The 14,806-nt window shown below is 35.7% G+C and overlaps 1 protein-coding gene across 1 annotated transcript in view; it reads left to right on the top strand.

Annotated features, from left to right (window-relative positions):
• The window catches only part of LOC137657177 (uncharacterized), a 56,206-nt gene that overhangs the window by 27,339 nt on the left and 14,061 nt on the right, over positions 1-14,806 (top strand). The window contains exons 2-5 of the mRNA XM_068391523.1: positions 9,677-10,040; positions 10,858-11,338; positions 11,940-12,173; positions 14,395-14,709. Coding sequence (XP_068247624.1) covers positions 9,984-10,040; positions 10,858-11,338; positions 11,940-12,173; positions 14,395-14,709 — 1,087 coding nt within the window. The 5' untranslated portion in view covers positions 9,677-9,983. The remainder of the gene's footprint in view (positions 1-9,676; positions 10,041-10,857; positions 11,339-11,939; positions 12,174-14,394; positions 14,710-14,806) is intronic.

The following is a 14,806-nucleotide window of genomic DNA, read 5'->3' as shown; positions in this document are numbered from 1 at the left end:
GAAGTAAATTCTCTTAACCGGGAAGAATTTTCAACTAGGTTTTAAGCTTTTATTTCCTTTTATTTAGCCTGAATAGATGGGAATTGATATCAACAATTTCTAGGAAGTAATTTCTCGTAATATGGAAAGATTTACAAGTTTTTATTTTTTTTCCTCTGAACAGTTGGGAACTTATATTAGAAATTTATTGATTAGTATATCTGATATATTTGAGTTTGATTCATTTTTACTGCCATGAAAGGGATTATTTTCGTTTTGGTTTATTTCTGTTTATTGACGGAATTACACAAATAATTAAGCACAAGTTCTTATGTAAATATGTCTTCGGGTTGATCTCTCAACTGATAAAATTTTGATAAAAGATATGACTATTTTGGAGGAAGAGTAATAAAATTGACATATCTTTTCCATTAAAAATGCTCGTTTTTTTTACTTTAGGTAGAACTTATGACCGACAGTTGAGCTAAAATAATGTAGATTTTTAAACTGAATGAAAACAGTTTTTAATGTTCATGGATTCTACAATGCTTTGCCATTATCATTCGAAATTTAATTATAAAATACAACGTTGCTTCGTTTGCATAATGAATCAGCAACAATAATTATTTATGTTAATAAATGATGCCACCACAAATTTCTCCGAAATGTTGACCAGTCCAACAATAAATTAGGAAAAAAATATACTTTTTATGCTTTATTTTTTATTTATGAATTTATTAAGAAAAGTATCTCCTCAAGGGAACTACTCAATTCTTGAGGCACCTTTTGTCCTCCACCCATCTCTTTCTCTCTGTCTGTCTGTCTGTCTGTCTCTCTCTCTCTCTCTCTCTCTCTCTCTCTCTCTCTCTCTGTGGATGTAACACTGTAAACTAATTCAGGTATAAGTTAGACAAGATCATAGAAATTCTAAATTTTTAAACTAATTCGCTCTACCCAAGAGCAAATGGAGTCTCCGCGGATGAACTAAAAAGTTTTTTAGACATCCAAAAATCCTTGTAATACTCTCTCTCTCTCTCTCTCTCTCTCTCTCTCTCTCTCTCTCCCAACGGATGTAGTGAACAGTAAGACGGTAAACGAATTCAAGAATAAGATCATAATAAGTTAGGCAAGATCATAAAATTCTAAATTTTTAAACTAATTCTCTCTACCCACGAGCAAGATACATCCGCGGATGAACTAAAAAGTTTTTGAGACATCCAAAAATCCTTTTAACTCTCTCTCTCTCTCTCTCTCCTCTCTCTCTCTCTCTCTCTCTCAGAGATAGTTCCACCTGGATGACGCCAGCTTACCTGAACAGCTTTGATGCTGAGCTTGTCAAGTCACTGAGGCACTCGATCCAAAAAAGCCGAGTCATGTAAACGCAGACAGCGATGACATCAGAGAGTCGCGCAAAGTATGAAAATATTCGCGTTGTTTGGGACTCTGGATCTCTTCTTCTTCTTCGTTATTTCTGCTGCGATTTCGTCCGCAACTTAGTTCCTGATCAAAACATCCAGGCGTGTGAAGGAAGAGTGATGCCGTTGGCGGCTGGATTAGCATATTATCCTTTCATTCATGCGCTTTTTGGGAGGAAACCTTTTGTTACTCTTGTTCATTGTACTGAAGTTTTTTTTTTTTTTTTTTCTTTTTGTGCTTCCAAAAATGGGTCATGATTATGGGTATCCACCCTGAGTAAACTTGTTCCTACAGCAAAACTATTCATCATTCAATACACGAACTAATTTTTAATCATTTGCTTCTTACGAAATTATGTTAATTTTTCTTTGTAAATCTGTACGATTAAATGGGTTTGATAACCATCATTTTGCATGAGAATGTTTTCTTATCCATATGATTCGTATTCCATTCTGATTCTGGTTATCTCATAGCTTTGATCTCAGCCCTGACGTGTTTTTTTTTTGTTTTATATATATATATATATATATATATATATAGATGAAAACCGTTATTAGATTTTTGCAAAGACTGCAATTACTATAAACTCATCTTTTTAAATCAAATTAGTCCTGTTCATATTTTTGATAGAATAAAAATTGCTAAATCTTTGGTAACACTGTGGTTACTATAATTTCACCTCTCTAGATCAAATTCGTGATATTATAAGATTTTTTAATGGAAAATAATAAGTATTTTAATCTGTAATTTTCTCTTATATCAAAAATTTTCTATTTATTTTGTGTTGGTAGCAGGAGTTTTCCTTTTCTAGAATACAGAATCTACTTCCAATGTGACTGATATCCTATAATATAATTTGTTTAATTTATAAAACGAAGTGTGCAAGCAAGAATTTTTGGTAAAAACAACGTTTTGTCTTCTTTATGCTTTCTGCATAAATCACAAACATTTTTTCAAATGATTTGTATTGTTATCATTCGCGTATTTAGTTCGTTCATAAGTTGGTTTATTAACGGAGAGCTCTTTATGTATTATTATTATTATTATTATTATTATTAGTGAAAAACAGCCCTGTAGTAGTAGTAGTATTTGTAGTAGTAGTAGTAGTGGTAGCAGTAGTGGTAGTATAAGCTAAGATACATCCTTAGTTGGAAAAGCAAGATGCTATAAGCCCAAAGGCTCCAACAGGGAAAAACAGTCCTGTAGTAGTAGTAGTAGTAGTAGTAGTAGTAGTAGTATTAGTAGCAGTAGTACTAGTAGTAGTAGTATAAGCTAAGATACATCCCTAGTTAGAAAAGTAAGATTCTATAAGTCCAAGGACTCCAACAGGGAAAAACCACCCTGTAGTAGTAGTAGTAGTAGTAGTAGTAGTAGTAGTAGTATAAGCTATGCTACAACCGTAGTTGGAAAAGCAAGATCCTATAAGCCCAAGAGCTCCAACAAGGAAAAATAGAAATGACAAAATCTCAAGTAAAAGAGATTTCCGACGTTGATCACTTCTTATCAGACAACTTATTTTTACTTGACTGCTCGAGCATTATTTATTAGACTTCGACTCTCGTCTCCGTCTCCTTAAGGGGGGGGGGGGGGGAATTTGACTTTCTTCCTTCAGACTTTCTTAGAAAAGTCTTATAAGCCGATCTCCAAAAGTGGTCTGGATTGGTATTTTTTATCCCCACTGGAGGCCTTTTTAATGATTTAATATTAAATTTTATTCTGATGGAAGACTTAATTGAGGTGGTCGATGTGGGTAACGTTACTGACTAGTGAACGCCAGACTGGGGTTCGAGTCACGCTCAAACTAGTTAGTTTCTTTGGTCGCTGCAACTTCATCATCCTTGTGAGCTAAGGATAGGGGTCTTGGGCGAGCCTATATGCCTATCTGCTGAATAATTAGCAGCCATTGCCTGGCCCTCCTTGGTCACAGCTTGAGTGGAGAGGGGGCTAGGGCACTGATCATATATATATATATATATATATACGTATATACATATATATATATATATATGTATATATGTATGTATATATATATATATATATATATGGTCAGTCTTCAGGACAATATCCTGCTTGATAGGGCAATGTCACTGTCCCTTGCCTCTGCCATTCTTGGGTGGCCTTTAAACCTTAAAACTTTAAACCTTTAAACCTAGGTTTAATTTTCCTCATATCTTGTTCCTAAATCTCCAATTAACCATAGTCCATAGGGGACTGACTCCTGGCTGCTATCTTGCCATCAGATGAGAGGTAGGCGAGAAGATAATCTCATGTTTAATGCTGGACTTCCAGAAATAGTTGGGTATTCTTGGAAAGGGGCGAGTTGCTTCAGAGTTCAGAAATACTCGTTAAGGCGTTGGCAGAAATTCAGTATCGAATTGTAATGAATATCAAAATAAAAAACAATAAATTTAATGCATCGTATATATATATATATATATATGTGTGTGTGTGTGTGTGTGTATATATATATATATATATATGTATATATATATATATATATATATACAATAGATATACACAGTATATATTATATACTGTATATATATAGATATGTATATATATATATTTATATATATATATATATATATATTTCACTAAAAAAAAAGTTGTATAAGTCACTGATTTTGGTAGGCCCTACTTTTGGTGGGCCCCCTGCTTCAGTCTCATCAGCCCTTAGGGACAGTATGGCACTGATTAGATTGAAATTGCAGAAACCTATGAAGAGATACGCCGTCTCGAAATGATGTGTGAACTTTTATGCGAATATGTTTTTTTAATGCAGTCGGCCTGCAATGTGAAGGGGCCACTTACGACCCATTATCGTCTCATACCTCTCGTAACCTGTTTCAAGAAGATACGCCTTCCTTGCCATGTAAGGATGCCCGAGAACATGGGGTCGCTTTTCTGAAGATATTTCCGAGAAAACTCTCCTGGATTTGATGCCCAATGGCAAAAAAAGCTCTTATTGCTGAGGTATATCATATAATGAGGTCTGGTTTCATCATTTACCTTTGTAGTTTATGATAGTCTGGAGTAATAAGAGGCTAATTGGACATAATGGTATGTTGCATGCGCTTAGTAGCTTAATGCATTAACGTGATGCGAGAGGGGGATTATTATTATTAAACATGAACCTCCATTATAATGTCATTTTTTACATAATATTAGTTAGATTTCTTTATGCAAGTTCTGAATTGGATGAAATACAGAAAAACCTTAATGGTGGCCGGTGCGGTAACGTCCCTAACTGGTAAAATTATTTTTATTATTATTATTATTATTATCATTGAACGTCAGACTGGGGTTCGAGTCCCGCTCAAACTCGTTAGTTCCTTTGGTCTCTGCAACCTCACCATCCTTGTGAGCTAAGGAGGGGGGGGGGGGATTTGTGGGAGCCTATAGGTCTACCTGCTGAGTCATTAACAACCATTGCCTGGCCCTCCTTGGTCCTAGCTTGGGTGGAGATGGGGCTTGTACGCTGATCTTATTATGGTCAGTCTCCAGGGCATTGTCCTGCTTGATAAGTCAATTTCACTGTCCTTTGCCTCTGCCTTTAAGTGGAAGGTTTTGTTTTTGCGAATTGCTCAACTGGTTTTTGTGTTTACTTTAACGATGATTCAGGATTATGATTAGGAAAACGGAGAATCATTTACTCTGAATCGAACAATTACATCAATGAAGTTTTATTTCAATAAAAAATTTGAAATATTTGTTTTGGGAATTTTGAGATTCTTTTCTATTGTTAGGTTTTTATATGATACTTTCATTTTTCTCTAATGCATTGCATTAAATATACAACAAATGCAGCCGTTTCCAGTCCACTGCAGGACAAAGGCCTCAGACGTGTTTTTATTCACGTCCGGGGTTTGGCCAATTTTTCATCACCACGCTGGCCAGTGCGGATTGGTGATGGCGAAACTTTTGTCTGAACGCTCTCAGCAAACCAACCTAGTATGGGTATCCCTAAATAGTAAAGTTTTCTGATCATGGCGATACACAAACCCTTTCACCACGTTAAGGTATCCCAACTCAGAATTTTTTTTTCTTTTTTTCTTATCATGAACAAAGTTCCATTCTTTTTTAGTATATATCCTCCATGAAGGGCCTACACACAGTGGTATTGATTATTAATTTTAAACCTACTTTAGATTATTAGAGGAGAGAGAGAAGTAACTATTAATCCTCTCGAATTCACCTGTTAAACTCAAAACAGCGAACTTGAATGAGTAGAAAATTGAAACTTGACGAATGGTCTAGTACAGTTGGCTTCACTAATTCCGGTACACTGACGTCTCCTTAGCTTCCAATGAAGTGCACCGGAAATAATGAAGCCAAAATGCGTGTGTGGTGAGCTTTGGCATGAGACTCCGCCCCTTTTTATGCGTTCATTAGCCGTGGTTATTGCTTTTGCTCTAATATAGATCTACTGATTGGTGGGAGCCTCGGAAGCCAGTGATTTTTTTTTTTTTTTTTTTTTTTGACAGAACCAAATTACCATAACTTGAAAGATTTTCATAGTTTAAGTTGCGCATTACTGCATTGCCAAAACTTAGTTATGGTATTAAACCAGTCATTTCTGTTGCGTTAAAGACTATATCTGTAAGAAATATGAAAGTTAACTTTTATTTGATATTTTTGGCGAGAAACAAAATTGACTGAGTTTTCAGTCCTAGTTTCTTAGCGAAAAAAAACACCGATTAATCGAACTCCTATGTTCTGAACTTTTTAGCCCCCCCCCCCCCCCCCCCAAAAAAAAAAAAAAAAAAAAAAACATATGTAACGAAAAACACCGAATAATAAATCTTCTATGTTTTGGACTTTTTTTTAGCACCCCCGCTGCCCCTCCCCCCAAAAGAAAAAAAAAATTACATATGTATATCTTGGTGGAAAAAATATCGGCTAATTGAAATTTCGAATCTTTTACTTCATGAAATTATTTTTTACGATTACATTGAGTATATTGATTCCATTTATTCAATACTTAATTTTATCTTTACGAGATTTTTAGTAACATATGATCGTTGGGACTTGTAAAATGTCCTTGTGTTTTCGGATGTATTCGCCTAAGTAATTATGTTATATGAAAAAGAATCTGTATTGTATGAGAAGAACATATAAATTTAATTTCATTAATAAATTGAACTAATTCTTTCTCTTCCCTTAGATATTACAAACTTGTGTTTTTAACATGACATTAAAAGAAAATACTCTGAACACAATACTTCTGGTTAGTTCTAAAAATACTATTTTCGCTTTACACTTTTCCTACTAATACTTATCTTTCTAAACTATTCACTATAATATTTAGCTACCTACCTCATTCTTCTTAAACTCTTCTTATTCACCAGCTTAAAAATTTATTATTATTATTATTATTATTATTATTATTATTATTATTTTTATTATTAATATTATTATTGATATATAGTCAATATATATAAATACTATTTTCGCTTTACACTTTTCCTACTAATACTTATATTTCTAAACTATTCACTATAATGTTTAGCTACCTACCTAACCTCATTCTTCTTAAAATCTTCTTATTCACTAACTTAAAGATTAAATATTATTATTAATATTATTATTATTATTATTATTATTATTATTATTATTGATATATAGCCTATATAAATAAATACTATTTTCGCTTTACACTTTTCCTACTAATTGTTAATTTCTAAACTATTCCCTACAATGGTTAGCTAGCAAACTTCCCTCATTCTTCTTTAACTCATCTTACCCACCACCAGCTTAAAAGAAAAAGTGCGGCAAGGATAGCAGGAAAGGGTTGGGGTGGAAATAATTATGGACTTTGAACTCCCGTCCAGACAAAAAGAAGAAGAAGAAGAAGAAGAAGAACAATTGCGTAACCTTAAAGTAGGATGATCTCTCATCTTGGCTGCGGGGGTCAAAGGAGCAAGCCTCAAGAGGCTTCTATATAAAGGATAGCTCGGCATAATTGGACTCCGCTCTTTTATCGGAGGCTTCTCCCGTCTCCTCTTTCTTTTATAAGACCAGTTGTATCCTTGCATCATTTATTTGGATTCCCTGCGATCCTTTATTTGTACAGAATCTGGGCCTCGTGCCTAAACTCAGCTATCAGCTCTGACAGGAATTGGAGACATAGATTAGCTCCCTGCACTCAATGCCTGTGGCTCCCCCTTCCATACGTCATTAAGGACTAATTTGGAATCGGTTGGCAGAACAGGTAGAGAGAGGGAGAGAGAGAGAGAGAGAGAGAGAGAGAGAGAGAGAGAGAGAGAGTTTAAAGGGTTTTGGATGTTTCAAAGACTTTTTATTCCATCCGCGGAGACTCCATTTGCTCTTGGGTAGAGCAAATTAGTTTAAACATCTAGAGAGTTCTTATTATCTTGAGAGAGAGAGAGAGAGAGAGAGAGAGAGAGAGAGAGAGAGAGAGTGTGTGTGTGTGTTACAAGGATTTTGAATGTCTCAAAGACTTTTTAGTCCATCCGCGGAGACTGCATTTGCTCTTAGTTAGAGCGAATTACATTATACGCTTAGAGAGTTTTTATGATCTTGTCTAACTTAGGCTTGAGTTCTTATAAACTTGTTTAAGTTATTCTGAAGATTTTATGATCTTGTCTAAGTTATTCTGAAGTTCTTTTGATCTTGTCTAACTTATTCTTGAGTTCTTATGATCTTGTTTAACTTTTTTCAAGTTCTTATGATCTTGTCTAACTTATTAAGTTCTTATGATCTTTTCTAACTTATTCATGAATTCATTTACCGTGTAACTGTTCACTACATCCGCTGGAAGAATGTTCCATGTATTAGCTATTTTGTAAGTAAAGAAATCACCACATTGAGTGGTGTTGCATCTTTTAATTTCCAGTTTTTATCGAGAGAGAGAGAGAGAGAGAGAGAGAGAGAGAGAGAGAGAGAGAGAGAGATATTAGTTAGGGGTATGGGGGATTCAGGGAGACTGTGTAGTAGCGGGTCGGGGTGCCATTCATTGTTAAGCCAAACCAAAAAGGGACGGATTGATAACAGGCCCCAGCCATCCTGATATGCATGATCAATCTCTTCTCTCCTAGACAACAATGAAGAGCCAATTACCTGGCAAGATGGTGATCGGGTTTTTACAAAGATTCGGTGCACGTGCACCATCGTACGCATTAGACTGAGGCCATTTGGCTTCGACTATAAGAATGCGATGTTACGAGAACAATACACGAAGATAGACTTGAAGCGAAGACGAGTGGATCTCTATATACGAGTTGAATATTTTCTTTTGTTTACCCCCATTTTAGATTAGTTTTTCAGTTGTGTTCAGATAAAAAGCTATGAGATATAAAGACATTGTACACGAAGGAGTTATAGTGAGTCTGGAATGATGGTGTAATGAATTAATAATTGTTTTCAACATGAAGGTATTCCAAGTAACGGTGGTGGGACCTAAGTAAGGGAAAGTCGATGGTTACTGTTACATTCACACTTTTAACTGATGTATCTATAGATCTATTACAGTTGCAGATAACGTCCAAAATAGAAGCCATTTCATTTAGTCGTTGAGAATAACCAACAGCACATCGTACCCCCTGACACCAACTGCCATTCACTTCTAGCTTAAATAAACTCACTCGCTATCTGGATATTGAGTCCCTAGATTTGCAAAGCCCATTTCACTACCACTGTTCGTCCCTTTCTAGTTTTTTTTTTCAATCAATTTTGAAATTTACTCTTCACATAACCTATTATCAACCATTCTTACGACATGGCCGAACCACGGATCAATCCTGTGACCTGTGCTAACCCTTTTACCCCTCATATGTATCTCCACATTTATTACGGTGTTATTTCTCCTATGCAACTAAAAGAATTCATCTCTTTAGCTCCCATTTTTTTTGTTCATATTCAGCATCAACACTTGAATTTTAATTCCTACCTTCTAACAATATTAGTTACTATTTCCTCACGTTTGGTGATATGTGTCGCTCCTGTAAAGCGTGGATTTCCATTCTACAAGTTTTTTTATTATTTACTTATCGTATTTTTAACCATATGGTGGAATTATCTCAAATGCTTTTTCTAAAAGTGATATTGCAATATTTCATCAATAGTTGGTTGCATTCAAAGCGTATATCGTGTCTCACAGACTGGCTGGTTGTGGGTGTATACATTCTATATATAAGTTTGATGACGCTATTATAAGCAGAGTGCATCTAAATGAAACCAGATATATATATATATATATATATATATATATTCTCTCTTTAAAAGCTATCAATGGTATCACAACCCCTTTGTTTTTCTCTAGATATAAATATCTTCTGGAAGTGTGTGTGTTTTTATTTTGTGAAAATTACCTCTGAGAACACTAGAAAGGATTATTAAAGTGACTACTCTGATTCTGGATTATCAAAGTGCCTCTTATAATCCTGGGTTACCAAAGTGCCTGCTATATGGACTATGTCTGTGCTTGTGTTTTCGGCAATAAGTGAAAAATATATATCACTGTGTCCTTCAGTGTACTGAAACACCAACATAGGACATAGGGAACATAGGACATCATTTTCAGCGCTCTTTCTGCAATAATTGACGTTATCTTTTAATGATCATTCATCATGATTGCCATCAAGAAATATTTCTCTTCAAGGAAGCGAAGAAATTCAGCTGATTATGTAAGTTGGGGAACCCTTTTTTAGGGTGGAAAAATATGGTCAGATTAAATTAAAGCCTAATACATTTTGTACCGTGTTGTCAGTCAGCTGTAGTATGCAACAGCTGGGGACACAAAAGGGCTATGGTACTAACAACATTAATTTTTAAACACCATGACAGAGTTGAATGTGTTTGTGTTTATTTCAATATAAATTTTTGTCAAGTATGGGACTAAGCTTTAATGCTGAAGTAAGGTTGCCTTATTTCTTGTTTGTTATGATTTTTTTATTATTATGTATTTTGTATTCTTTTCTGTATTTGTAAATATTTGTCAAATGGTTAAGCCTATATGTTTGTCAGTCAGTTCACATGTAGTGTGTTTATATGCGTCTTTATAGAGAGAGAGAGAGAGAGAGAGAGAGAGAGAGAGAGAGAGAGAGAGTAAAGTTCATGTGTTGAAGTGATTAACCACAATTAAGAATGTATGTTATATCACCTCAATGTGTAACCAACAGGTTGAATATCTTTTCAGGGTTAAGCGGATGAAAAATCGTTTTTGAATGCGAAATGTCCTATCTTATAAGTGGCTAAGTTACCGTAGTAAAATTTAAACGTTTTCTCTAATTAGATAACGTTTTCTTTCTTAGAGGACTTTCCGTAAGGGCTAACTTGCACATTTCTGTAATTGGTTATAGTTTTCTTTATTGCAGGATTCCTTAAAGGCTAACTTGTACACGTCCTCTCGGGAACTGCAGCATTAGTATCTTACAAATATTTAAGTTCTTATGGCCAAGTTTAAACGTTTTCACTAATTGTTATCGTTTTTATTTCCTACAGGACTCTCCCTCAGGGCTAACGTGCACATGTCCTCACGGGAACAGCAGCACTACCAATAGTGTCAGCGGCACAAAACGAAGACCGCAGAGAGACGAGCTCCTCCTGCCCAAACTTTCCCTCCTGAGAGATTCCAGGGGCTACATAAGAAACGAGGACAATGACGCCAGCAGCACGGCGTCCTCCTCACGCTACGACAATCACCGCTACCGACGCAGCATCAGTCTCGGCCAGATTTTGCAGACGTCCGAGGAGAGCCCTTACGCCAATGATTACAGTCGACCTGGAGGAAGAACGTCCTACCCTGGGAGCACGGAGCCATCACCAGCTGATGAAGGTGGCGGGGCTGGCAGGGAGTTAAGTGAATTCGAAAAGGAAAACTTACTATTCTTAAAAGATTTGGATAACAGCTATCATCGTCCGCTAACGCAAAGTCTCAGTAATACGAGTCTTGGGTCGACCTACTCCGAGGACTCTCTGACAGGTAGGCAATTAGTTGCTCTTACTTTCATTGTAAGTGTTCTTACGTATTGTATATTTTTTATTTATTTATTTTTTTCCTTATCTGCATGCCTTATTCACGACGGGACATAGGTTGTTATCCGTGATAGTGTAGCTTTCTTATCACATTACATTCAGTTTTTTTATTCCTCTCCAAAACAGTATTACCGCTGGATGAATAAAACTGTAAAAACAGCCTTATACACAATCTATATCAGAGGTCATCTCTTTGAGGGCTTTTAACGTACTGTGTCAACCATTTGCAATGTAGCATATTTTGTAATATCAAATGCTACTTGGTAGTCATAGTCTTTCTATTGAAAATTATTATAATTCCAAATAAGGGAATATGAAAAAGCTAAGTAACATTATTTCTATAATTGCTCTCGTTAAGGATGACTCCTGAACTGTACCATGACCTATATAGTACTGTATAGGATAGCATTCCATAGAATTCCACACGTACAATAGGTGTTTTTTTATTTTTTTTTATTTTTTTTTCTTTCTTTAATGATGAATATCCCTTTTGAATTTGTCCACTTTTATTTTCTCCCTCCTCTTGGCACCTTCCAAACCTCCTGTAGGAGACTCTACTCCGCGAGGAGGCAGTCCTTACCCAGGTCGCCGAGAGTACCCGAGGACAGCCTACTCCCCTTCCAAGACCTCCCCCTCCAAGATAATCCGCTCCATCTCGAGGGAGGAACCCGAGGACGACCTTTCCGAGGGCGAAACCAGCCGAGATGAGCGGAGGAGGAAGGAGGTGATGGGAAGGAAGACCTCACTGCCAATACTCACCAGCAGGGCAGGAGGAAGCACAAGTTAGTAGGACGAAACCTTTGCACGTTGCCTTGGTGTTTTAACCTCCCTCAAAATAAATTTTTTTGGTTTTTATTTGTCTATAGTATGTGTCTGTTTGTTTGTAGGATTACGTGAAAGGTTATGCAGGTATTTCCGAATATTTTACCAGAAAGGAAAACCTTAGGACCATTGTCCAGATTTATGCATATGTTTTTTTTTTTTTTTCTTTCTTTTTTTTTTTTTTTTTTTAGTAGGATTACGTGAAAAGTTATGTAGGTACTTTCGAATATTTCATATAAAAGGTAGGCCTTAGGAGTATTGTCTAGGTTTCTCTATGTTTTTGTTTGAAAAAGGTAGACCGTAGGAACATTGTCCAGGTTTTTGCATGTGTTTGTTTGTTATTAGGATTACGTGAAAATTTATGCAGGTATTTTTCGAATATTTTTCCAAAAAGGTAGGCCTTAGGACTATTCTCCAGGTTTGACTATGTGTTTGTTTATCTACAGTATGTGTCTGTTTATTTGTAGGATTACGTGAAAATTTACGTTGGTAATTCCGAATATTTAGCCAAAAAGGTAGGCCTTAGGACTATTCTCCAGGTTTGACTATGTGTTTGTTTATCTACAGTATGTGTCTGTTTATTTGTAGGATTACGTGAAAATTTACGTTGGTAATTCCGAATATTTAGCCAAAAAGGTAGGCCTTAGGACTATCGTCCTGGTTTAACTATGTGTTTGTTTGTTAGTAGGATTGTGTTAAAACTTATGAAAAATTATGTAGGTATTTTCGAATATTTTGTAAAAAAAAAAAAAAAAAAAAAAAAAAAAAGTAGGCCCTAGGACTATTGTCCAGGCTTATCTGTGTGTTTATTTGTTAGTCTGATTACGGAATTAGTTATATAGGTATTTCCGAATATTTAACCAAATAGGTATGCCTGAGGACTATTGTCCATCTACAAAGGGACGAGAATTACTCAAGATTACCGGCTATGCCACATTTCCATCCGGCTGGTCAATCTTTGAACTAAAGTTACTCAAATTACGGGAAGATATGGCAGCGCCGATAAAATAGTATGCAATGTCTTTCAGATTATCCCCTGTTTCCACGAAGGGGAGAGAGATTGATTAAGAAATTTAGCAACAGCTTCAATCCCTTATGATTTTCGACCCTTTGAAGTTGGATTATAGCAATATGCTCAAGAGTGGGATAGGTAGGACTTTAGCTCTTTGGGAATAAGGATCTCTTGTGGTGGAGTGTGTTAAAGTATTAACTGCCGTAGATATTTTTAGAGATTAAAAAATCGTAAAAGAATCACAGGACAGATTTACCTCATATTTCTTATTTGTTATTTACTAAACAAGGAAGATTTTTCTCTATTCCCACATACAGTATTGTCATTGCTACTTTTTAGGGTCACTTGTATATTTTTTTTGGACGCAAAGTTATATAAATTTTGTTTATTTTCATTGTCGCTTTTATCTTCCGTTTGAGATTTACAACCTCTTACTTAATCGTCTAAGAAACTAACTAATTCTTTTCAGGAAAGGGTAAAATTAATTTACAGAAAAATTAAAGTGAATCTTATTTCACGTAGGAAACAAGTATAAAATCCACTCTTTAATTTCTTTATACTTCCATATTTCAAAATAAGGAAGGCGGAGATTTTTACCGAGATTTTAACCCCCTTCTTCACATTTTCCATCCATAAATGATAACAGTTTCAATAAACCTTGTTTTTTTATACGTAATATTATAGTATGCTTAGTAAACATGCAGTATTGTTCAATTTATTAAAATTTTTACACATAATGTAGTGTTGGTAGAGCTCTCTCTCTCTCTCTCTCTCTCTCTCTCTCTCTCTCTCTCTCTCTCTCTCTCTCTCTCTCTCTATTCACGTATTTACAGACTGTTTTAATACACAGCTTTGATCATAAGTAAGGGCCTATAGTGAAGCGTAATTAATATATATTTGCGTCAACGTATTTTTTATATGAACTCATTCTTTCTTATTTATCAAATGCATAGTATTCTTTCATTACATGAATGAAGTCAACGTATTTAAACATGACCCCATTCTTTCTTATTTATCAAATGCAAAGTATTCTTTCAGTGCATGAATGAAGTCACCATATTTCAAACATAACCCCATTCTTTCTTATTCATCAAATGGAAAATGTTCTTTCAATACATGAATGAAATCAACTTCTTTTAAACACGACACCCTTCTGTCCTTTCTCGCAGGCGACTCATCCGCGCCCTCCAGCCTCTCTAGCCTCCAGGGTGCTCCTGCTTGGTGGAACAGCAAGCCGATCAGAGATCCACCTCCCAGGAAGTACTCCGACAACAGCATCTCTCCCTCGCCCAGTTTCATTCAGGCTAAGATGGTGTTTTCGCATCGAAGTCTCTCTTCTCCTGGGGAAAACAATTCGAAGATCCCAACTGCTGCATCTCCTGTAGCAGGGAGTCGATTTTTGCAAGATTCCCCTTGGAGGAAATCCAAGAATAACGCCAACGCCATGACGCCCGAGACGATTGACGCCATGCAAGGTATGGAAAGTTTTTTTTTTTCATTTTATTCTGTTCATTGAATTAAGTAATGTCGTCGCAGAAGGGAAGGTCAACGATGCTGAAGGTAATTTGGTTGATATGTGAA

Source organism: Palaemon carinicauda, chromosome 18 (genome assembly GCF_036898095.1).
Source record: "Palaemon carinicauda isolate YSFRI2023 chromosome 18, ASM3689809v2, whole genome shotgun sequence".
Classification (NCBI taxonomy): Eukaryota; Metazoa; Arthropoda; class Malacostraca; order Decapoda; family Palaemonidae; genus Palaemon; species Palaemon carinicauda.
Note: the sequence above shows the minus strand (reverse complement) of the source record. Positions and strands in the feature narration are given on the sequence as shown.